We start from the raw sequence: 24,525 nt of genomic DNA on the forward strand, positions 1-24,525 counted from the left end.
GGGGAAGGCTGCTATCAATAAAGAAGTGTTCGAAAAAAGCAACACTTGATGTGAGGGAGGCTCTGTGTAGACAGGACTAGTGAAGCACAGAGGCTCTGGCAGCCAGGGAACAAGCTCAGGCAGAGCCAAGTCAAATGCTGCTACAGAGATAAGGACAATGTACCATAGAAGCTCCAATAAAGAAATAATAGTGTGGGCTGGAAGACCGTCTAGCTGAGGCGAGGGCTTGGGAATGTGGGTGGGGTCAGGGGGTCAGGAAGGGGAGGCACCATAGATAGGCACCATGCTTGATGGTGTAGAGGAGAGGAAAGAAGAATGGAGGTGAGGGATGGGAAAGGCAGGGCAGCAAGACCTTATGAGAATGCAGGCTTGGTGTGAGCTTAGCGTCTTAGCCTCAGGACGTCTTCCTGTCCCCTCCAGGTACAAGCTCTGGGTAGATGCCTGCTCTGAGATGTTTGGTGGCCTGGACATCTGTGCAGTCAAAGCTGTACATGGCAAAGACGGGAAAGACTACATTTTTGAGGTAAGTCTGGCCCACAGAACAGATCGGTAGGCAGTAATACCCAGACTGGGGCCAGACTCTTGGCTCAAAAGTTGTGTGAGAATCCCATACTATACTTAGAGTCTTCTAATTATGAAGGTCCAAGATGGCAGATCTGCATAGCAAGCTGTTGGTCAAGCCACACCGTGAGTAATAGGTGGCACATCTAGGTTCCTGGTTCCCAGCCTACTTTGTTATGAGGACATTGTAGTGACTGTATCATTTTTACTCTGAGAAAGCCACCTTTGAGAATCATTCAGTCAAACGTAATCACTCTGTTACATGAGGAAATGGAGCCGCTCTACCACGAATATGTGCTCATGGCCAGAAGGTAAATCAGTGTCAACTTGGCACCTGAATGCAGATGGTCCTTTCTAACATCTCTTAGCCTTACAGATATTGTACTCTGCCTGGTCCCCCAACCCAGCTGTGCCAGCTCTCCTTTCCCCCATTAAAGGGAAAGCCATGGCAGTGTGAACCTCACACTACCCCCTCATTGGGCTCAGCCTTCCTGAAAGTAGGGGAGTTGGTGTTTCCAGAATAGTAGCGTCAGGAGGCCAAAATGGGCTTCAGATTCAAAATATACCCCATAGCCTGCTTAGCATGGAACTTTCTAGATAACCCATACCACCCTCTCAGGGTAAGCCTGTTTATCCTCTGCAAATGAGAGTTGGACCATAGAGTCTGCGGTGTTTTTAAAGCAGACATTTCCTAAAGGAAGGAAACATTGCCCTAGATACAGGAAGAATCAAGATCAGCAGAGAAGCTGTCCTGGTCAGGAGCAAGGACAGGAAGCAGGCTGTTTAAAGAGCAGAGTGTGTTTGGAGACAGACTGAAAAGTCAAGGATGGGAACTGCCTGCTCCAAGGCATTCCCTCCCATGTCTTCCTGCTCCTGTAAACTTCCAGCCCCAGGCCATCCCCTCTCCTGCTTATTTCCTCTTCCCACTCCCAGTAGCCAGCACTCTGCATCTCAGAGCTCTGTCTGGGTGAACGAGAAGGAAAGGGGTCATGGCAAACGTTTGCAGCAGGACCAAATGGTCCCCGTCTCTGCTGAGGAACACAATTCCAGCCAACCAACCCACTTTGCTGACTTAAACCATATCAATTCCCACAAAGCATAGCAGGCCTTTGTATTTCCAGACCTTTTCCTTACCTGGGCCACATCTTCCACTAGGTCATGGACTGTAGCATGCCACTGATTGGGGAACACCAAGTGGAGGACAGACAACTCATCACCGATCTAGTCATCAGCAAGATGAACCAGCTCTTGTCCAGGACTCCTGCTCTGTCTCCTCAGAGACCCTTAACTACCCAGCAGCCACAGGTAAGCAACCGCAAAGAGACCCAGCAGTCATGACCCACTGCAGATACCTACAGACCTAGCTGGGATCCAAGGTCTTTTCCCTCTTCCTTCTCTTCCATTTCTTCCCTTCTGGGTAATCTTCAAGTGCCCCCTTTAGAGGCCCCCTCTTCAGCAGTTTGCAGTATCAGCTACAAAACTACGCAGAGGTAGAGTGCTGGATCTTCACCCTGAACTTGAAGACTCCAGGAACTACCTCACATTTCTCCTGTGACTCAAGATGTCTTGTTTTAAATTAGGAGATCTCTGCAGAAAGTCTGAACCGGATAGTTCACTGGCTCTTCACTGCCATGTGTGTGGCAGCATCTTTCTGAGAAGGCTGCTGGTTTAGAAGGAGGGAAAAGTTAGTCCCCAGTTCCAGGGGAGACTGACATGGTAAAATTCAAATTAGAAATCTGCTTTTGTTCCTGTGAGAGAGAAGTGGCCTTCCCCAGTTCATGTGGTACATGACTCTCATCACAGCGGTAGCATCTCAGATACACTTCTACTGTAAAATCCACACAAACTTCTGTAGAACATTAGGCCCAGGAGCTCTGCAACAGGCCAAAGAATGGATAGCACCTTGGGCCTGACATTCTGAAGTTCATGAAGGAGGTATCTCATTTTTCAAAACTATATCCAGGGCTCTCACCTCTGAACTTTTATATAGTAGAGGTTAAGAACTTGGACTGTGAATCAACGAGTCTTAGCGAGCTTTCCCCTAAACATCTGTGTAACTTTGTAAGGAATCATTTCTCTTTAGTGAAGTCAGGTTTTGACATTTTTGTTAGGATTCTCTTAGAAACCTCCCCTTCAATTCAACCTCAAAGAGTTAGGGGGCTGGAACAGAATAGTGGAGAGTGCCAGCTTTGAAATGAACATCTCCCAGTTATGAATTCTAAACCTGCTTCTGTTGGCTTTATGGCCTTGGACAAGGTCCATTGCAGTAGTTAAGAAAAAGTAACCAGAGTCCATATCCCTAGAGTTTTATAAAAACTAAAAGAAGAAGAAAAACCCTAGAATAAGTCAGAACAAATGAAGTACCCAGTGAAGGCTAGGGTATGCAATAGACACATTCTGGGTTTGGATCCTACATGAGGCCTGCATAGACACCAGCACCTTATCTGGAGATGAGGAGTGTCCTGCAACATTACACTGCACTCACTAGCAAACAACCAACCTTCCAGCAATCCTTCAGTGAGGAAGAATGAAGGGCTGACAGTTTATACTGGGCATGGAGAACCAGACTAGGTTATTTAGGGTAGAAGCTAATGACCCTAGACACTCGAGCATTGCAGAATCCATAGATAGAAACGTTGATATTCAGGATAATGAGCCTGAATTGCCAAGAAGATATTTTAGGCAGTGGTATATATGGCACTTAAGGTAGGTAGAACATGATGTATAATAAATATTTTCTCCCAAATTGGCTAAATTGAAACAATGTGCCAGTTGGCAAGTTAGATCCCTCTCATTTGTCCAGTGGACCCAATCTAATATTTTTTGTTTTCTAAAATGTTCTTTAGAGCCAGGCCTGATGGCACAAGCCTTTAATCACATCACTGGAGAGGGAGAGGCAGGCAGATCTCTGTGGGTCCTAGTACTACCTTCCAGTGCATAGATTGCCTCGGTAGATAGTTAATGGTAACCTGTAATCACATTGCAGATTTAATTTCAGCACAGGAAGTCTAATGGGACACACCCAAATCACATCTAAACCATAATATCCCTTGTTTTACAAACACCGAGTATTTTCAGTTTAAGCATCTTAGCATACCATGCTGGAAACCAGGATACTCGGGGTGGGGTGGGGATGATTCCCTGCTCTGTATAAAATCCCCCTCTCTCTAGACTGTGAAATGGAGTTAAAGTAGGTGATTTCTAGATCTCCTCCGACACCAAGGCTACCCGAAGTTAGCCAGACCACAAAGTCTGAGGGCATGGTCCTCCATTAGACTGCCTTCTCTTTTGACATCAACTGAAAGTTCTAGAATTCCAAAAATTCTAGAGTTCTGCAGGGATCAGGGAACCCACAGTTGTTGTGTTCATGGTCACTGTATGTTATAGGAAACGACTCAGATCAAAACCAAGCCACATGAAGATGCATGGTGAAGAATCTGAGCGGGTTCTGAAAGCAAAGCCTCCACTGCTCCTGGGCACGCCTCCCCCCTTCATCTCTGTGTGGTAACACACAGCAGTATTGGCAACCGGAGCGGGCACCTGAGCTTTACTGTTGGGTTATTGCTGGGACTTCATTACCTGACCCTGACTGATTGATCTGATTAAACTGTCTACACATCCCTCCTTCTCTAGATGTCAAACTAATACATGTGGTCTAAGGGGCCCACTTTGAATAACAAAGACACTTGGATCCTTCAGAAAACCACAGGAGTTTTGTAGTTTCTTCTTGGAAACCTGATGTAAAAGCCAAGCCACCCCCACCACAAACTTTCCCCCCCAAGACAGGGTCTTTCTGTGTAACATCCCTGGCTGTCCTGAAACTCACTCTGTAGACCAGGCTGGCCTCGAACTCACAGAGATCCACCTGCCTCTGCCTCCCGAGTGCTGGGATTAAAGGCATGCACCACCACCACCAGGCCTCTCTTAAGGCAAGGCTGAATTCTTTCCTGCACACACGATTAAGTTCATATAAGTTTCCCAAATGCTTCCCGCTCCTTGTGAGCAATTTGACCAGGCTTGCTCTGCACTTTCCCCTGACTAATGAAGGTCTAATAACCTTAAGACTTACACAGTGGATGAGACGTAGTTCTGCCCAAAAGCCGTTTGTGTCCTGTCTTGAAGTGGTGACTGAATTCCTGCCTGAGTGGTGTCTTCTGTGCCTTCTGTTAACTTCCTCCTGAGTCTGTGCTTTGACCCCAGGCTGCTCAGAAGCCAGCAGACACCCAGCAACAGTCTGACACCTGGCAAGATGCAGTGATGGCCCTCAAGCCACGACTGTGCTGGTCACATTTCCAGACCCTGTTTTCTTTAGATAAGGACACTCCGCTGATGATTGAGAAGTCATTCGTCATTCTAAGCCCAGGCTCACGGACCAGTCACACCTTCAAACCAGCTGCCTTCTTATTCCTGTGATCCTACCTCCTTGCCTCCCTGTACTTTACCTGCACGAATCTGTTTCTAAGGCCCATCCTCCACCTGTGATCTGGGTCCCAGCTCTGGCTTTAAAGTGTCCCCTCTCTTTTCCTTCATTAGTTTGTCCTTTTCCAAATGATCGCATCCATATATAAACATCTCCCTTAAAAAACAAAGAACCGTAAAACACCCTTCAACCCCTGTTCCCTTCTAACTGCTGCTCAGTTCCTCCCCCACTGTTTTACACGCTGTCACCTCTTTATCATGCCACATTTCCTCCTCAGTCCACTCCAGTCAGCTGCCACCACCAGCATCCCCCTGAAATTGCTCTTAGCGGGGCCATCTCCACGTCAGCAGGTCTGATGTCACTTCTCTTGCCAAGGCTTCACAGCAGCATTTGGCCCAGCCGCCTCCTTCAAGACACCCCCTTGACAGGCCTCTGTGAGGCGCCCTTGCCCACTTGTCTTTCCACCTCAGTGGCTTCTCGTCATGCGTGTGTGATGACGTCAGAAACAGACAAACATGTCCGCGCATTTCCACAGTGTCAGATTTATTGAACGGCAAAAAATCCACAAGGTGCAGTGCTTTTAATGGACACAGTCTGCCCGATAGCCCCACCTTTCCGTGGTCACCTAGCTAAGGCAACGCAAGCTCCTCCTCTTCGTTACAAACGTTAACTCTAAGATTGTGCATCACACACGGCACAGTATCTCTCCCTGTGCGTGCTTGTGGATTAAAGAGCGACTGTGGCGGGTTAAATCAAGAGCTTTCCAGAAGGAGGCTGACAGGAATGTAAATAAAGGCCCTACTGACGAGATGAGGAACCCAAGCCTCGCTGCTGCTGCTGCTGCTGCTGCTGCTGCTGCTGCTGCTGCTGGGAAGAAGCTGGAGAAGCAGCTGTCACGTCAGCTACAGGTGTCACCTGCAGCTCTGAGAGTGGAGTGTGGAGCCGAGTTTGACTGTAGGGGCTGAAGGGCAGGAGAGGTCTAGAGGAAGGAATAAACAGGTCTAGGTCACATGGGCAGAAGGGAGTTGAAGAGCTATGTCAACGGTGGGGACTGGGCTGAAGCTCAAGGACAGTCAGGAGTCCTCTGTCTGCATACACACTCTGGTCAGATGACGGGTTAGTGAGGTATTACCATCGCTGTTCTGGGTGTCTACCCCTGCGCCAGTGAGAGAGTTAAAGCCTTTCTTGTCTGGTGTGTCTGATAAGTTCTTAGGCCCAGTTTCCCTGGTGTAATGTAATACACCCCGATAAATCTATAAGGTGGTATCTTTTTAACTCCAGGAACAATTCTTTTGTCAGGCTATGCCAAATAGATGGTGCTGGACAGAAGGTGTTGTGTGTATATGCATCCAAGGGCACAGGCTTCCTCCATCTTCAAAATGGAGCCAAAAGCTACTCATGAAATGGAGTCCCTCAGGGCAAGGCACAGTCTTAAAAAAACAACTTTTTATACAATGTGGAATAACTTAAAACAGAGCAGCTGTTAACATTAACTTAACATTTCCTTCCCAGCTTTCTTTTCTGACCCTCACACTTCTGATAAATCTCTAGATATACCCTGAACTTGTGAATTCCCTGGTGAGCTGGGCCAGCCCCTGTCTCTACCCTGCCTTGACCACTCCTGGCAATTCCAAGTCCCATGTCTAAGGCCTGCTAACACCTTTACTTGCCTGTCTGAATACAGCACAGGCAGAGCACAGATCTTGCATTTCTGCCAACACCTTATCCCTTCCCTTTGCCTAAATTTCCCCAGGCTGTTTACATAGGCTGTCACCCAATCTCACCCCTTGCCATCCTACATTCTGTGCTCTGTACCTAGCCACGCTAGTCCCAAAGGCCTAGCCTCTCCCTAAAATGTCTTCCCCCCTTGGCTTTCGGCACAGCTCACTGTTTGGTACAGGAACTTTGACGACAGTCGTCCGGAGTTGCCCCTGCTTAGCAACTGCTCCCCTCCCCTCTTGACTTGTGCTCTCCCACTTCCTGTCGTGCACGCATCGTGTGACTCTTTTGTTCGTCACTTCTCCTAGAAGGCACGCTCCTTGAAAGCTGGAATTTGTTTACCATTTCATCTCAAGGGCTTAGCGAAGCCTCTAGACTCCACTCTCCATGCAAAGGACTCATGTGGGGCTCTGCAACTGGGATACTCCTGGAGTTTTGATCTCGTGTGACTTCATCGATGTCGTGCAGGCCTGTACAAACTAAGAAGCCATGGCAGCATCACTAGGCAACATAATTTCATGAGCCCACCATCATATACATGGCCAATCACTGAGCTAAATATTGTTATGCAGCTCACACCTGAATGTCACAGGTGTTCTAAAAAGGGTGGTTGAGAGCAGTTTGCCCAGGTTGTAGTCAGTTGTCTCTAGAAAATGTAAAGCACAGTAAGTAACAAATATAAATCTGTTTTTAACACCTCTGCATTTAGTAACAGATCTTTACAAATGACAAGGGTACAGTGTTCCTCCCATCCAGGCAAATCTCTTCCACCACCTCTGTCCCTGTGGTAGGCTTCGCACAACGTAATTGATCGTATGTCCCTGTTTGGAATCAATGCCTTTAATGGCCCTATCATCCTGTTTGGGGTCACGTGTCTAGGTCCTAAGGAAGCCTTGGCAGTGTGCAAGCAGAAGAGATAAAAACCAAGAAACATTGCCTGGGTCCCAGCCGGCATGTCACGTCTCCTGCCAAGCCCCTGCGTGTGTCACGTATGCCATTCCTCGGTCAAGCCACTCTTGTTAGTGTCTTTTGTGACCATGGAACCACAGGCTGAAAGAGAAGAACTCTTGGCTTGCATTGCATAGCTCTATGATCTGCTCTTGGCTCAGTGATATCAGTAATATAGAAGAGGACCAGGACAGACTTGTGACGAGTTCGTCTGTCCCTCTTTCTCTGTCCATCCCTGTTCTGTCACCAGAGCGTTCCTTCCTATGATTAGAGATCGCCTGAAGGAGGCTAGAGGGAGGGAGGAGAGGATGGTGAGGAGTGGGTATACCGTGCCTTGCTGTAAGCCCGCCCCTTACCTGGAGTGGATTAAACACGGAAAACGTGAGCTGCTAACTGCTGTGCAGCTTTCCAAGATTCGGGGGGTACTGACCACATCACCAAAGCTGAGAGGTGAATAGCAAAGCTTGGTTTGGCTGTCCACGGCTTAGTCTCAGCCTGGCTGGACCTCCAGGCTGCCCAGGCAACTGAACCTCTACACGGGGTATGCTGTTCTCAGGGTGGCAGTGACACCTGGTGGCCAATGGCTGCAGAGCCTCTGTGGTCTACACGAACGGAGCCTCTTTCCTGTTACCCTCCCTCCCCTCCCCGCACTCTCCCATCCCCCAAACACATTCAGTCTTTGAGAATTGGGAATTGCTTTCCATTTCATCTCTAGGGCTTTGGAGGAACCTAGCACCTAGGGCTGCTGGATGTGTCAAGAACAGCTGGACAGCTGGGAAGTCCCTGAGAAGTGTGGGGTGTGTCATCAGGATCGAGACAGGCCTGAAGCTGGGGCTCTGGAGAGAGCTAAGAGCTGCTTTTTAGAACTCCAGAAACAAGGGGGAGACAGTCAGGTCTTGTCAAGAGAGATGGCCTCCTTATCTTCATGTGCTGGGTTTTGTTTGTTTTCGTGTCTCTTCATTGGCCTCACACTTTTTATATTCCTGTAAAATCTTCCAGGGAGAAAAGACCAAATGATAATGCAGGAGTTTCAGATGCTGAGGAGTGAAGCAAGGCCTGGCCTTTCTTCAGTGCTCCTTGGTTATGCATTTAGCCAGCGGCCTATTTGGCTTGTGGGTAAGACGCATAGAGAACTAGTTTAAGACTAGGCCTTTGGAAGCGCTGATGTGCATTTGGTACCTGGGACAAGGTGAAGCTTTCTTCTCCCTGAGCTGACCACGTCACACACTGGATGTTGCTTCTAGTCCGAGGGTGGTGGTGTAACAGGATGGATTCCAGCTGAGTGCGATCAGAGGAGAGACCAGGATGTTGGTGGCTCATCTACGCTATGGACAGAAGTAGAAGGACTGTGGCAGAGGACGTAGTTCAGCTGGTAGAGTACTTGCATAGCATGCATGAAGCATAGCCCTGCGATCAGTCCCCAGCACAGGCATAAGCCAGGTGTGGTGGCATGCCTGCAATCCCAGCATTCTTGTGGTGGAGGCTGAAGGTCATCCTTGGCTACACAGCAAGTTTGATGCTAGCTTGGGAAACATGGGACCCTGTTTAAAACAAAGCAAAACAAGTTAAAAGAACTGCAGTTGGCTGCCAGCTGTTTCCAGAAGCCTGTGACTCAATGTCTTTAGCTTTCTGATGCCGTCACGGATTAGAAATGGTCCCAGAGGCAAATCTGCTGGAAGACAGGCTTTGACCTTGTATAAGTAATCGACTCACCGATACTGAGAGCAGAAACTGTCGCTCTGGACCATGTGACTGTCACATTAATGTTCAGACCTCAGCAGAATAAGCTGCTTATTAGGGAGGTGGTGAAAGGGTGGGTGGGAGCTGATGGAGCAAGTAAGTCTCAGAATCTTCCAGAACTAGGGTATTGTGCTACAGGCTGCATGCAACAAGACCTGGGAGAAGCAGTGGGAAAAGTTCAGAATAAAAGGACTGAGGGGCTGGGGAAATGGCTCTGTGGTTAAGAGCACTGGCTGCTCTTGCAGAGGACCCAGGTTCAGTTACTAGCTCACAGCTGTGTACCAGAAGATAGTGACACTTTTCTCTGACCCCTGTAGGCACCAAGCACACACATGGTACCCATACATACATGCAGGCAAACACTCACACACATAAGATGTAATAAATAAACTTTCCTGTGAGCTTGTAAGTCCAAGGAGACCAAGACTGAGAAGGGATCTCTTCACTCTGAGAAGTGCAGCCCACTTAAGGAAGGGCACAGCTGTCCCTCGGATCCCACATCGGGGCTGTTTCATTTGTCCTAAGAGGTAAAGTTAGGACAAACCAAAGCCTTCCTGCTTCCCACAGCAGGACTGGCTTCAGAGAACGTGTTCCCCAGTGAGTAGAAGCTGAGAACTCAAGGAGATTGGGGGCAGGTTCAGATAAAGCCACCAGTGACTAGATCCCTTAACGAACTATTAAGAGAAACTGGCTATTTTGGGACTGTCTTTACTTTTAGGGACATCTTTAATCACTCGAAACTGACATTCTGACCTAGGGTGACTTGATCCTCAGAGCCCCCATAGGACTTGTGGCCCCTGTGGACCATTTCTGGTGTCCTCAGGTTATGGGAGGGCCACAATCCAGGCAATGGTCTTTGCCAGCAGAGTGGTTCCCCCGGGAGGGAAGGAGCATCAGCTCATCCTTGGATACCTTTTATACCCTTGCAGAGGAAGGAAGGGGGCCAGTAGCAAGGGTGAGTCCAGAAAGGTCTCAAGGTGCTGAAAACATACTGTCCCCTTTGCTCTGCAACCTCCTGACCACATTCCTTCCTGCTGCTTCATTCTCCCTGGAGTACTGGACCGGGGAAGTGAGGCCTGGGGGAACTGATCAGAATAGTTCTGTGGCGTGGCCAGCAAGGAGCTTGGCCTGGCCCCTTTCCTGGGGCCAGACCCTGGGACCCTTTCCCAATTTCCTGTCTCAGATATGCTGAGCAAGCACAGGCCTTCCTCCTGGTGGGGGCAGCTGGTGTTAAGCCAACAATTCTCAAAAGTTGAGTCACTCAATGTCTTTCCTTCCTCAGCTTTCCATCCTGTTGGGGCCTCACTCAGATAGGCGCGCCTCTGCCAGTCTGTCTAACAAAAGCCATAGGGAGGAAAATTAGAGGTCCCTTTAGCGAAACCCCATAGATCCGTAGCCATGGGCTTAGTGGTTTCCTCTCCACTCATCTCAGGAGCCATTTACTCTTCCTAATCTGACTTTTTTTTTCTTTTTTTTTTGCAACTGAGTATATCTTTCAAAACTAAGGCATTGATACACAGAGAGAAGGCATGGTCTATGGTCTAAGCTAATCCAGAAGCCTCCATGTAAGAACTACTGGGCATAAGATGATGAGAAGCCACCCAGCAATATCTTCTCCACTGGTGCATGATGTTCTCACACTATAGAGTTATTCTCATTTAAATAAAAGCAATGAGGTTGACTTAGATCATTCACTGGCTAGGACTTCATGGTTTATAAAGCTCATCTGTTGTTTTAAAGCCTCGACATGTGAGATATTGGGCTAGTGATTCTGTGTTTGTTCACGTGTCAGGAAAGACAATGACGATGATTACCCTGAGTCACCTGGCTGCTAAGGAGAGCTGGATCTGACCTACCGCTCTGGAGGCTCTGTGCAATACCGAGTACTATGGCTTTTTGATGTGCCTGTGAGAGCACAGGGGAAGGAAAAAAAGGGAAAGCTGGGCATTTGTGGTACTGTATGAGGAAACTTGCTCTCTTCCCCTCATAGCTAAACGCTCGGCCTGTCAACACGAGAGAGAGTCTGCGCTTCACCAGTGCTTCCTGGGACGTTCATCTGTCCTGCCCCCTGGCTCCCTTGATTGCTAAATCCCCATAGACCCAGCAGAGTAGGATATCAGCCTAGTTAGCCTCTATGGGCAGCAGCACACTCTCCTCACTGAGTCCCCCCAAGCCTGTGCCTGCAGGATGTCTCTGTCAGACCCAGCAGCCCTGGGGCTTTGCTTGCCTCAAGACTCTACTGCTAAGAAGGCCTTATCTCTTACCCCAGTCGTCCAAAGAGCTGGAAAAAAAATGCACAAAGAATTAGTGGAAGCCTGGAGCTAAAAGAGCCAGCAGAAGTCATCTGCCTGTGACGACTTGTGTCCCCTGTTCAGTGTCTCTGGCCACAGTTTTTCTAGGTGCTGGTTGAAGAGCTCATGGAGGGCAAGTCACCACTACCTAGGCTATCCTGGACGTGATTCCCACTGAACACTGGTGCTGCCAGGGTCCCATCATTTAAGCCGTGGAGTCTGACCGTTTGGGGAAATTGAGATTCAGAGGTAATCTTGTCAAAAGTCACGTAAGGAAAGTTGTTTCCAGTCTCTCAAGCCCTCATCTCTTCACAGACTCTGCCAATGCACCCCTTTGAAGAGGTCCCCAAAGTGCTGACGGTGCCAGAAGGCAATGGATCTGCTTCTCTGCCTTCCTAAGACACAAATGCACCTTCAGCCACATCAGTCTGGCCAGTGGCATCACACTGACACCCTCTAGCAGTTACCCCTTAAGTCCAGGGTATCATGGGGCTTCTTCATCCGCTCCCTCCTTTCTATGTGCTGGTCACAGGAGCCGCACTACACATTCTTACCTGTTTGAGTCAACCAGCTTCCTGAGAGCACCCGGGCCGCTCAGGCTGACCCTAAGTTCCTGTCTTGGGCTGGCTATAGGCCAAATTTTGGCAGTGACGCCAGAGTGGCCAGACTTCTGTGGAATTCAGCATCCCAGGAGGCTCTTGGTGACTGGAGACAGATCCCGTGGTAGCCAAACTCCATAGGGAATAAGCCCTCAGCTTCTAGCAGACAGCAGGCTTGTGGGAGGAGTCAGAGTGTCTCAGCCTGGCAAGGGACAGTCCTAAGGGACTCTCCTCCTGGCCTCCCTCAGCCCCTGAGAAGTCTTCAGTCCACAACCTCAGTGGAACCAGGGACAGGAGAAGCTCTTTAGGCGCCATCAAGGGTAGCCAAGGCACGTTCCCAGGCTCTAGCCCTGAGGACTGCCTCTGGGGCCTCTTCTCCCAGAGCTTTGGGAAGGGCACTTTGGGTTTCATTATATCCTTGAATGTCTCACATGTATATTTCTGTGGCTGAGGAGAGCCAGATCAGCCTGCATGGTGAGTGCCTTCTGTGAGGCCTGAGGGAGAAAACTGGCAAGAACAGTCTAGAAGCTCCACAAATTGGACTTGTGCTGCCCTGAGAATCTGTCTTGGATAAGGCGAGGCCATGACACTGGACATATGGCCTAGAAAAGGACTGAACAATAAAGTTTGGACCAGAAGGCACAGGTGCTTTTAGGACATGTTGGGAACTGAAGGCTAGAAAGGTTGATTCCAACAGAGCTGAAACAATTGGGCGTGTTAATAAAGCAGTATCTACCACATACAGCCATTGTTGGGTGGGAGAGAGAGACCACAAAGAGGGCCCGTTTACCCGGTACACAGCAGACACCCGAGAAATTTCAGAACTAGAGAATCTAAGTGGTACAACTGGTGAGAGGTATTAGGAGGCTAACAGTGGCCATGAAGAAGAAAGACTAGATGAGTTGAAAGGATTGGGAAACCATTGTGTAAGCGAAAACTGATAACTGCTTGACCGAAGACGGTAAATGGAAGACGGTACCAGTGGGAAGAAGCGAGGAGTTCTGGTGGATGAATGGGTTGGGTGGCCACCAGCTGGCTTAATGTGAGTGTGTGTGTGTGTGTGTGTGTGTGTGTGTGTGTGTGTGTGTGTGTGTGTCAGGGCTCAGGGCTCCTACACCCAGTGAGAGTGCTTGAGGAAGGGGCTGGAAACGCTGGTTCTGTGGCGGTGCTGAAGGTGGTTGACAGGTAAGACTGGCTTCCCTGCTGAGAGGTACCCAGGACACGGCAGAGGTCGTGCCCGTTACTGTTTAAAATCCTGTACAGTTGGAGGTGCTGTCATTATTGAAAGACTGAGATACTGGGAAGGGGACACTTGTACTTCTAGGGTAGGAGCTGGGAACTGGCCATGGGAAGCTGGAGGAGAGAAATGGCCGGACTCAAGCCCAGGGAAGTGGGAAGCAGGGGGAGAAAGGGCGCTGGTGTGGGAAGATTATCTCCAGCGGTGAGGGGCCGGAGAGGGAAGTGAGACACAGCTCGAAGGCACATTTAGCCCACTTCACAGCCCTGGGTGGGGAGGTACGCTCTGACATCACCATCGGCACACTTGGCACACCTTGGGTTTAGAGAATGTTTCCGGTGCGCCGAAGACAAGCTCCAAACGTGCCTGAAACACAAGTGTGAGACAAACCAAGTCACATGCATCTTTGATCCTGTCAGGACATAATCAGAATCACAGCTGGGAGGAGAGGAAGCGTGGGAGTAGAGCCACGTTGTTGGGCAGACTATGATTCTGCAGTTCGAGGCAGCAAAACAACTTGGCCTTGAGTACTTTACCAGTATTAGCATCTTACCCTTCCTCCTGGGTAAGAAGGTTCTGAGAAGCAAACAGCGGTTCCTCCTTCAGGGCCCGCTCCCTCAGGTGGTACAGCCTATCCCCAAGAGTGGTCAGACCCCTAGTTAGCCCCCCCCAACTGAACCCATCCTCCAGTTCATGCGGATCAGAAAGGAGCCTCATCTAAGCTCACACGCCTACCCCACCCTCCCCCAGTCCCTATTACCTGCCCTCCCTCAGAGCCATGTACAGCCCAGCAGCTTTCCTATCAGATGCTGGGCCTGGAAATACAAAGTGAACCTGGATGTTAGGCTGTGTGGTGTGAGAACAAACTTGAAGTTCTGAATAGAGTAAGTCTACAGTAAGGAAGTGAAAGAGGCTCGAGGATGTCTTAGACGTCTATCAGCAGTTCCAAGCCCCACACTGTCTACTCCCTAACCAGCCACAGTCCAGAGGCTGAGGGTCCTTGGAGGTCTGGAGGTCTGAACGTCAGGACTTCCTGAGCAGATCCCAGGACCCCAGTGCAGCCTGGCCGCTGCACTTCTCTTTGGCGTTTGCTTGGAACTTTGTTTTTTATCTCTTGCGGCTTTTTTTGTTTTTGTCTTCCAGAGTGGAACACTTAAGGAACCGGACTCCAGCAAGACCCCACCTCAGCGGCCACCCCCCCAAGGTTGTTTACAGTATATTCTCGACTGTAATGGCATTGCAGTAGGTCCAAAACAAGTCCAAGCTTCTTAAAGTGATCAGTAGTTCATTTTTCAAAGCAGAAAATTTAAGCCAAAAACAAAAAGAAGAGAAAAGAAAGGAAGGCGGGGAGGGGAGCGGCAGACCGTCCGGCCGGTCCGCTGCTGGGTCCTCTCAGTGCTGACTGGACTGTTTCTCCTATGCAGTGTCAGCTTGTGTCTGGTAGTTCACCTGTCGCTGTTTGTGCTTGTAACGCTTTCACGTCTTCTGTATAACTTGTGGTTCCAGGGCTGTTTGTCAACAGTGTACAAAAGCATCGTGCCTCTCGAGTCCAGTGTGACTGTCTTCTGGGTGGTTTGATAGTGTTTTTACAGCGGCACACAGTGAGGGGTGAGGTCTGAGCCCTGGGACAGATGGGGAGAAACAGCCACGTAAGGGCAGCCAGGCTTCTCTCCTCCTCCCCCAGGTTCAGACTCGCCTCCTCCCACTTACCTCCATGAGTGCTTGGGATCTTCAGTGACCTGTGTTTTACTTCCTCCCTGCATGACTAGGGTAAATAGATAGCACTTCTAAGAGATTTTCAAGGTCTACTTTTCATAGTTCCATCTGTTGAATTTGAAGGCATCCATCTTTTTCTCCATCAGCTACCATCTGGTGCAGTTTGAGTTCATGTGAATAAGCTGGCTGTGCCTGTAGAGCTCTTGTGTTTTTGGTGACAAAATACAAATTTCCAGGAATGTGTTCTGTATTTTATAGACCCGTGTTCCCTTCATTTTGATTATTAACTAGCTACAAGGTTAAGAAACTAATAAGGGCCGCCAATGTGCAATATCCAAGTGATCTCCTAGTCTCTGTGTGTTGATCTTGGTGCCTGCGGTTGTTCTGTGGTTGCTGTTTCTGAGCTGGCCATGTGTGCTTCTGTGGAACTGGGGCTGCTGTGTATTCCTCAAAGCTTGACCTGTGAACAGAGCTGATTGTCTAGCCGTGTTGAACGGAGAGTGCAGGGAATGACTGACAGTCTGAGACCGAGTTGATCACTCCTCAGGCTTCCTAACATGAGACCAAATCAGACATGTCTCCTGTCACCTGACTGGGTACTCTACCTACATAGCTCTGGGCTTGGGCCCTTTAGTTCTTAGTCTTGGCCTCTTTGGAGAACCCAAAGCAGGGAGCTTTCTGGACAAATCTGGCTCAGGTGTCTGTGTGTGTTGGACAGAGGCCCCATACCTTGGAGAACCATTACCTGTGTCTATCCTTCCTTCTGACAAGGAGCCTCAAGCAGATGATGTAGTTGTTAATTAAGCCAGAACTAGAGGGTCAGGGCCTCATCTTGCCATGGGCAGGGCCGGAATGGGTTCCAAGTGGCCTTCTCTAGTCCCACAGCCCATACGGGGGCTCATGTCAGCAGTCTGCCTTTTAGAAGAAATGCTTCTGGCTCGACTTTTACATTCCTCACCTTCGTGGTGACAGGGCCAGGTTCTGGACTACCAGGTCTGAGGAGTAAGCAGGGTTGGTTGTATGTAACTGAGTCAAGGGGCACATGCCCTGGTTTCTCTTTTGGTTTCTGGAAAATTCTGAGGCTGTAGAAAAATGTGTATAGTGTGAATGTTGTCATCTGTGACCCTTCCCTTAGATAAAGATGGTAGTCAGTCAGTTGTAACTATATACATATATGCACTTTCAGGTGGGGTAAGAGTCAGGTCCTTAAACACCTCCTAGTCTAAAGAAATCCTCGAAGAGAGCAAAGGAACATTTCCCAGAATGGAGGAATACACTTTTGTTTTTTACTTTTTTTTTTTTTTTGTCCAAGTTGTGAGCTGATGGTGGTGTTGCTTCTCTGCATGTTATCAGTGTGTTACATCCAGGTGCTTTTCATGTGACATTTGTGAGCCACAAATACAAAGTTGCCATTTGAATTCAGTCAGGCTCCAGGGTGGTGTCAGCCAAGGCCTCTCAGGTGGGGGTTAGAAGCTGATGACAGCTCCCACTGCCACACGCAAGCAGACAGCATCACCTGACTATCACGTGCCCTCCGGCAGCATGCTAAGGGACAACTCTGTGGCCTGGGGGGCACTTTTGTCACAGTGTAGGGTTTCTGTTCAGGTGTTCTGTTCCCATTTCTTTTCCAATGTTGTCCCCCCTGCCTCCCATTTTGTACTGATCTGGCTGGGAGGTGCTGCTGGAAGTGTGACGAAGCACCTCTCTTTTGTGATTCTCTTGTACAGCTCAATGTGCAATAAAGGAAAAGTTATATCTGTCTTCAGTGTTAAGTTGTAAAGTTTCTGGCTATTCGATTACCTCTGTACAGGTGGGCAAGCACTCAGGTTTGTGATACAAGAGGCTGAGCTATCAACCCGAAAGAGATGCTGATGCAGTTACAATGCTAATGAAGGCATAGTCTTGGCGTCAGACTTCAGGGGACAGAAGCTGGTTACCGTGAAATAATTGGCTGATCGCGTAGTTACCCGATGTGGCTTTGAACTCTTTAAACGTGCAGAATCCCACATACCTTACATATGTATTTTTATGTATAACAGACCCTGCTATTAATTGGTGACTGATGATAAAGGGGAGCCCATGCCACCTAAGGGAAATGAGCTAGTAATCCTGGGTGCACAGTAGCATAGGCACACTCTGCCTCTGCAGAGGACATAGGAGTGTTCTGGTTTCTAGGAACTAACAGGACCAGTCTTAGCTATGGCAGGCCCACGAGTGTAGACTCTGGGATTGAGGTGAGAAACTAGGTTTTCTAGGACAATTAGGAATCATTTTCACTCGTCAGTGTGTGCCCAGGGGGTCATCTTTTGACTTCAAAGATGTGCAGACCCCCTTCCAGAAAGTATGAACCACACTTTCTGTCCTTCACCCCCTAGACAAAGGAGGGCTTTTTTCTCAACAGGCCATCTAACTGATGGTTCTGTGTCTCATGCTGGGTAAAAGGTATGCTGTTATTAAGGGGGCTGTTTGCCAGACGGTGCCCACAACATCCCTGGGGGAACCTGGGGTTTGAATGTCTGGAGAATTTCCCCACACACCTGAGCAGTTTGTCATGATGGGGCCCTTGAGGATAGCACTCAGGTAAAGAGTGCCTGGGAAGAAAGGCTTGATCCTGGTCGTGGGAGTTAATGCACCAGTGAAGCCCAGGTGGGATAGGTGTGGTAATCAGACACCTGCAGGCTTGGAGCAGGATGAAGGCAGCTCCATGGAAACAATGTCAGTCACTGAGGATCTTAAGGCACGGAATCCTTTCTGAACAACTTTTTCATCCGTTATCATCTTTGAAACAACTGCTATCTTTAAAAGATAATTGTAGGACCTTTAGATGGTTTATGGTTGGGGAAACTAAGGCCCAGAGAAGCTTGGCATCTTGCTGGGGGAAGTGTCACTGGGAGAGTATTTTCTCAAGTGTTCTGACTCCTGCATCTTCTGTGTAGATTTGGGGGTTTCTTAGGAATCCTTAGAGCAGGGTGGCTTCTTCTTGAGCACTTCTGGGAAGAAGAGCAGAGGTCCTCTCGTCAGGAGGCCCTCTGTAAGCGAGCTTCACTCTGTGGGGCTTCCCAGTCCTCTGCCTTCTTCCCTGCCCTTCTGACTTCTGCTGTGACTAAGTTGCTGAGTCTCTGAGGAGGAGCAAACAGTGATGATGTCTTGTCTAAGGACTCCCTTCCCAGCCCTCAGAGCTTTGGGTAGCTACTTACAATATCACTTATCCTATTAGCAATGATCTAACCACGCCATTGAGATAGAGATTCTACTAAGGAAACCCTTTGATATGGTTAAATTATGAAGTTTTTCTTGTACTGAACCTAGGGGGCCCTGGGCAACCCCAAGGAATGCAGCCCTCAGGCAAGGTGCTGCCTCCACGTCGGCTCCCTTCGGGACCATCACTGCCATCTTCTTCCTCTTCCTCCTCCTCCTCTTCTTCCTCTTCCTCGGCTCCTCAGAGGCCGGGCGGCCCCACCACCACCCACGGAGATGCATCCTCCAGCAGCAACTCCCTGGCAGAGGCCCAGCTACCCCAGGCTGCTCCACCACAGAAGCCCCAGCCTCACCCACAGCTCAAGTAAGCTAACCCAGCAGTTCCTTACCCCCTTTCCTGTCCCTCCTCATGGGCTGTGGGCCTCTGACCTGCTGCAGAACCACCTTCAGGTTGCCACAGATAGTTGATGACTTGAGGGAGGGGTTGGTGGTGGTGATGGTTGTGGGTGTTTGCTTGTTTGTTTTTTTTGCTGTGTGTGAGAAGAACGGCTAGATTGACTTAGGAAGGGAGAAAAGAGGGAAATTAAATCTTGCCTCAGGTTGAGCTGGATGCTCACACCCACCACTTTCTTCATGAGGAATTACAACAGTCCATTTCTGTCTAGCCTCATGCTAACTTGAAACTCCCACTCTTTTTTCCATATGCGTGTCTCCTAAACTTAAAAACAAACAAACAAAAACCCTTAAAGTCTTTCCTACTTCTGACTCAAGGGTGTGCAATCAGCAAGGCTGCCCAAAGGAAAAGGGAGAAATGCTTAACTCTATCTCAACTTTTACCTTTCTGGAGGAAGTGTAGTTAGCAAAGGTGCTACCTGGTAGTTCAAAAGAGATCCATCCTCCTTGGTACCCACATTCTCAGCGGTCAGCCCAGGGGCCCCTCCACACTGTTCTGCTGCACAGAGACTTGTGGAGCCCTTAGAAAGAAGTAGTTCTGTCTGTCCTTGGGAGGGTGGTCCCAGTGCAGCCCACTCTGCCCACTCCCCAGAGCCACACATGCCAGTTTTAATATTGCTATGCAGACTCTGTTACCACTCCTAACAGGCACAGCAGCAGCTCCAGGGACATTGGAGTGGCCTACCCTGCTTGTAGGTCAAAAGAAGTGGTTCTCAACCTGTGGGATCTGACCCTTTTGGGGGTCAAATGACCCTTTCACAAGTATCACCTAAGATATTTACATTATGATTCATAACAGTAGCAAAATTACGGTTATGAAGTAGCAATGAAAATAATGTTATGGTTGGGGGTCACCACCACATGAGGAACTGTATTAAAGGGCTGCAGCGTTAGGAAAGTTGAGAACCACTGCTCAAAAGTGATGGACAATAGTGAACCTTCAGAGAGCAAGAGAGAGGCTGTGTGTGGACTTTCAGAGTCCAGGTAAGCACCTGTGAATTGTGCACATAAAAGAAAACTTTGCCCAGAGCTACCCATCTAAATCAGTGGCAAAGCTGGGCCTTGAGTGTCCGGATGGTCACTTCTCCAGGTCTTCTAGTCACACACAACAGAAGAGGCATGGCTACTGTTGTTCTCCTGCTCAAGCCAATAGTGCTTCTTATATCCAACTTGCTGTCACTTCCCCAGTTCAGCAGTTTGTCCTTGCTGAGTGGGATCATCACAGCTGCTCTGGCCCCAGTATAAAAGCGAGCTTACGGGTTGTCATTACCTCTGGGTGAAGCTGACGAGCAGAGCCCAGCCTCTGATGATGAGCTGGAGGCTTGTACCCGGTGCCCTCTGCTTGTGCATGCAGAAGTCTCCTTCTCCTAATGAAAGGCAGGACACCTGTCCACAGTCCCGTGGGAGGAGAGAATGACACACAGGTGGGACTTCCCTGGATGCACCCAGCATTTAGGAGAGGGATGGAGGTCCCAGAGGAGTCCTAGAGCCAGAAAGACCCAGTGGGAGTCAAGAGACAAGCCAGGCTGCCAGGGAAGCCAAACCTCATGTTTCCTCCTGCACTGTGGTGTAGCTTCCTCCCAGCCTCCAGCCTTCACCGTTTTTCTTTCCGAATCATTTGCTATGAAAGGATAAGTTCCTAAAATGTGTGTGTGCATCTGTGTGTGTGTGGAGGGGTGGTTGTTTTTTTTTCTTCATTATAATATTGCTTAATAATCATGGCCCAATAAAGTGTCTCTTTTACTCCTATATACCCCGAATCCCACAAACTTCATATCAAGGTTCATCTGAGGAAGGCTACAGGGGTGATTGTGACCACAATTAGATCAGGGACATGAGGCTAGAGCTGTAGCACAGTCAGCAGAATGCTTGCCTAGCATGCATAGAGCCCTGAGTTTGATCCCTAGCTCTGCATAAAACATGGTGTGGTGGTACATTCCTATCATCAAGCACTTAGGAAATAGAAGTCCAAGGGTATATTCAGCTACACAGGGAGTTCAAGGTCAGCCTGAGATACATGAGATCCTACCTTTAAAAATAATAATAAATGCAAGACCATGAAAACAGAGGCATTAGACTTTGTGGATCAAGCTGAAGGTTCCTTTGAAATAAGAGAGAAATAGGAGGAACCAAGAGGACCCAGAGGTCATCATCCTACCAAAATCTTCATGCCACACATGAAAATCCCAGGGCCAGAGTGACACGTGGCTTGCCTGAAGCCACTCTGGGGCAGAATCAAGTCTCTGAAGTTGAGTCCATCTTGACAGTTGATGAAAAAGAGGCCAGGAGCCCACACGTGCTGGTATCTGCTTTCGTCAAAGGAAGAGGGTGTGAGGTGCCTAGATCCACACTTAGAAATCAGGGACTTTTAGCCTCAAATGAAAGACACAGCCTTTGAGTCACCCATTCTTCCTGTTTCCCCTCTCGCTCTCACCCTTCTCTCTGGTCCCCACACTGCTCCCATCCCTTCCTGTTTCAGCAGCACTGAAGTGAGGAGGAAGTAGCCAAGGGCTTCCCAGTGCCCTAGCACAGCCCTCCCAGCCATCTCCTGCTACCCTGTCCTCCCTGGGGAGGGAGTGGGGAGTTCTTGTTGTGCACCCTCCTGTCACAGCCCTTCGATGCCTCACGAGGAACACCCTCCTCATGTTCTCTCTGGTTTTTATCTTCAAGCAAGTCGCAGTCCCTGACAAATGCGTTCAGCTTCTCTGAGTCCTCCTTCTTCCGGTCTTCAGCCAATGAGGATGAAGCCAAAGCGGAGACCATCCGGAGCTTGAGGAAGTCCTTTGCCAGCCTCTTTTCAGATTAGCTCTCCAGATACACGAGGGCGCCCGGCCCGACCAGGAAAGGCATCTAAGACATTCACCAACAACAGTCTGCCATGTTTGGTGGCAATGTCCCATGACTTGACATGTGTAGCCCTTCCTCTGCTCCTTTGTGCTCAGTAATTTGTGCAGCCCAGAAATGACCAGGTGACAGTCTCAGGGCAGGTGCCTACCCTGAGAGGGACTGACAGGAGAGGAAAGGGCTGTTTCCCTGTAGTCTTAAGAGCTTTATTCTGAAGTCATTGCCATTGTGAATTTAGTGGCCTTATTGTGACAGAGCCATTGTGTCTTATTCTCCCCTGTGAAGCCAGGACCTCTGTAACGGAGGACCCCCGGCAGCTTAACCCAGCTCAGATGCAGAGCTCAGCATGTCCTTGTAGTCAGTGCTACCTGTGGGAAGAATGTACTTACCTAGAAGTAATATTGGCTCTGAGTTTTAGGAACTCCCCCCCAAAAGCTGGGTGTCCTGCGGCACCTGTTGAAAGCACACTCACCTGACCCTGTGCTCCCTAGATTGTTATGGTGGTGAAGTTCCTTGTGCCCGTTGAAACAAGAGAATAAGGACTGCAGTGTCTCCTTTCTCCTTCTGGAGAGCAGGCCTGGTGTGTGAGCTGCAGTAACCTTGACCTCCCAAAGCTGCGCTGTAGAAGAGAATGCATGCCGCTATAACAGCAGTCCGCCAACCTTTGTGTCCCTCACCTAATGAATGTCAAGACCTTGGTGTAATAAAAGCAGCAGCATTAACTGGCATTTGATTCAGCCCTGAGGTTCCCTGTCTAGGTTGAGCACATACATGGGGCGTGCAGGTGTGTTTGTGAGTAGGCAGTGAAAAGTCCAGGAGGGTAAAACTGCTGTTGTTGTGTGTGTGCATGTGACAGCAGGTGTATGTGTCTGTGTTGAGAATGTGTGCCTGTACCTTAAATCACATACCAACGCTCCTGCCAGCTCCCCAGTGGATCCGTCTCCCCTAGAACCACTGACTGTCTGTCAACAGCTTGGCATTTCTGCCCATTTGACTCAGTTCACAGACTCTAATATGCATAACGCCCCTGCTTGCATGTCAGCCAAGTTAGACCCACTCTCCCATCTTTCATCATTATCCTCAGCTAACGTACACAAGGTAGGGCCAACAAGACAGAAGCAACCGCCTCTGATGAATGTGGTCCCACAGCTGTGGCTCAGGAGCCCCGAAGGTCTGCTGCTGGGGTAGGCGCTGAGGGATTTTACTCCGACTTCATCGTGATTCTCTGAGGATGTTTCCAAAGACTGCTAATGCTCTGAAGATCAATTCCACATTAACACATGTTTAAGAAAAATCAGTATGTTACCATTTTAGCTACATAATTCCCTGCATGTGATACGATTTAACAAGTTAACACTCCTTAAAATGCCACTATCTGACCCCTGCTCACAAGCGGGGATTCCAGGAGGTCAGAGAATGAATTTTGGTGGCACCAGGTCTCCTTTCTGAGTCACATTTATACCATGTTTTAGGGTCTAAGGACTGAGGCAGGTAAGACAAGAAGTAAAATCCCACCTCACCCATTGAATGGCACCTGATGGGTGATATCCTTCCATTCTTCCTTGCACAGTACACTTACCTAGGGTACAGACAGCCAGACAAAAGACAAGGGGAGTTGGAATCTCTCTCTCTCTCTCTCTCTCTCTCTCTCTCTCTCTCTCTCTCTCTCTCTCTGCTGGGGATGGAACCCAGGGTCTCAGGGCCTCACTCATCCTAGGTAAGTGCTGTACCTCTGCCGGCATCCTGGGTCAGCACATGCATTCTGTTTTTATACCGATTTGTGTGTCTTCATAAGAAAACTGAAGATCTGAAGAAGCTGTTAGATCCAAAACTTAGATGTATACCAATGTAAACAGTAATTTGAGGATGTCACAATGCAAAGGGGTCTGGTCTAAAGCCAATGAACTATGGGAAAGGACTTAAGATATATCTGGGGAAACAGTGAAGGAGAAGGGTTTTGTTTGAAGAAATGACAGCATATCAAAACTCCCTAACTTGTTTAAGGTCGGCCAGTTGGTCAAGTGGTGAAACTAAGATTTAAACCCAAACAATAGGGGCTCTGAACATGGTTCCTCGGGTACAGCACCTGCTACACAAGTATGAAGACCACAGTTTGGATCCTCAGAATTCATGGGAAAAACCCAGGTGGGTGTGGTAGCCTGCCTATCATCCTAGTGTGTGGGAGGCAGAGACAGGGAATCCCGGAGCAAACTGGCTACCCTGACTAGCTGAAACAGTTCTAGATTCAGACAGAGACCCTGTCTCAATATGCAAGGTGGAGAACAAAGAAGGAAGACATCCAGGGTAACAACCTCAGGCCTCCATATGTGCTCACACGTATGCATGTGTGCCAGCATACATGTGCTCACATGCAGATGCATATGCACACTACAAAGAGAAAGCCAAGCAATAGCACAGTAGGGCGTATGGCCTTAATCACTTTGCTATATCTTATTTAATCTTGCAGGTTCAATAGGAAAGAATTTTTATCAATTTTTCACAGTGTAACCACATAATACAGTACATACAAACTTGGCCAAGGGGGAAAGGGGGTGAGAGGTCGGTGGACTTGTTACCAGTGTTGACCCATTGGCCTAAAACCATGAGTAACATGCACTGTGTGTCTTATTCTGATCAAATATAATTCTGGCTCTTAAAAAATTACTCATTCTTCCACATGTGATGTCAAAAACAAAACCACAAGTAGCTTATTTAGAAAATGAGTCACCCTGGAGGGACTGTTGGGGCAACAGAACGGGGGAGGGAGCATTTACTATAGTCATGCAGTGCCCTAGTCCA

The 24,525-nt window shown here is 48.8% G+C and overlaps 1 protein-coding gene across 1 annotated transcript in view; it reads left to right on the forward strand.

The window, feature by feature from the left end:
* Syn2 (synapsin II) overlaps nt 1-22,393 on the forward strand; it is a 154,942-nt gene extending 132,549 nt beyond the window's left edge. Inside the window, exons 9-13 of the mRNA XM_059258400.1 lie at nt 421-523; nt 1,717-1,866; nt 14,659-14,719; nt 18,541-18,793; nt 21,553-22,393. Of these exons, the coding sequence (XP_059114383.1) occupies nt 421-523; nt 1,717-1,866; nt 14,659-14,719; nt 18,541-18,793; nt 21,553-21,688 (703 nt within the window). The 3' untranslated portion in view covers nt 21,689-22,393. The remainder of the gene's footprint in view (nt 1-420; nt 524-1,716; nt 1,867-14,658; nt 14,720-18,540; nt 18,794-21,552) is intronic.
* Nucleotides 22,394-24,525: the final 2,132 nt, after the last annotated feature.

Source organism: Peromyscus eremicus, chromosome 3, assembly GCF_949786415.1.
Source record: "Peromyscus eremicus chromosome 3, PerEre_H2_v1, whole genome shotgun sequence".
NCBI lineage: Eukaryota > Metazoa > Chordata > Mammalia > Rodentia > Cricetidae > Peromyscus > Peromyscus eremicus.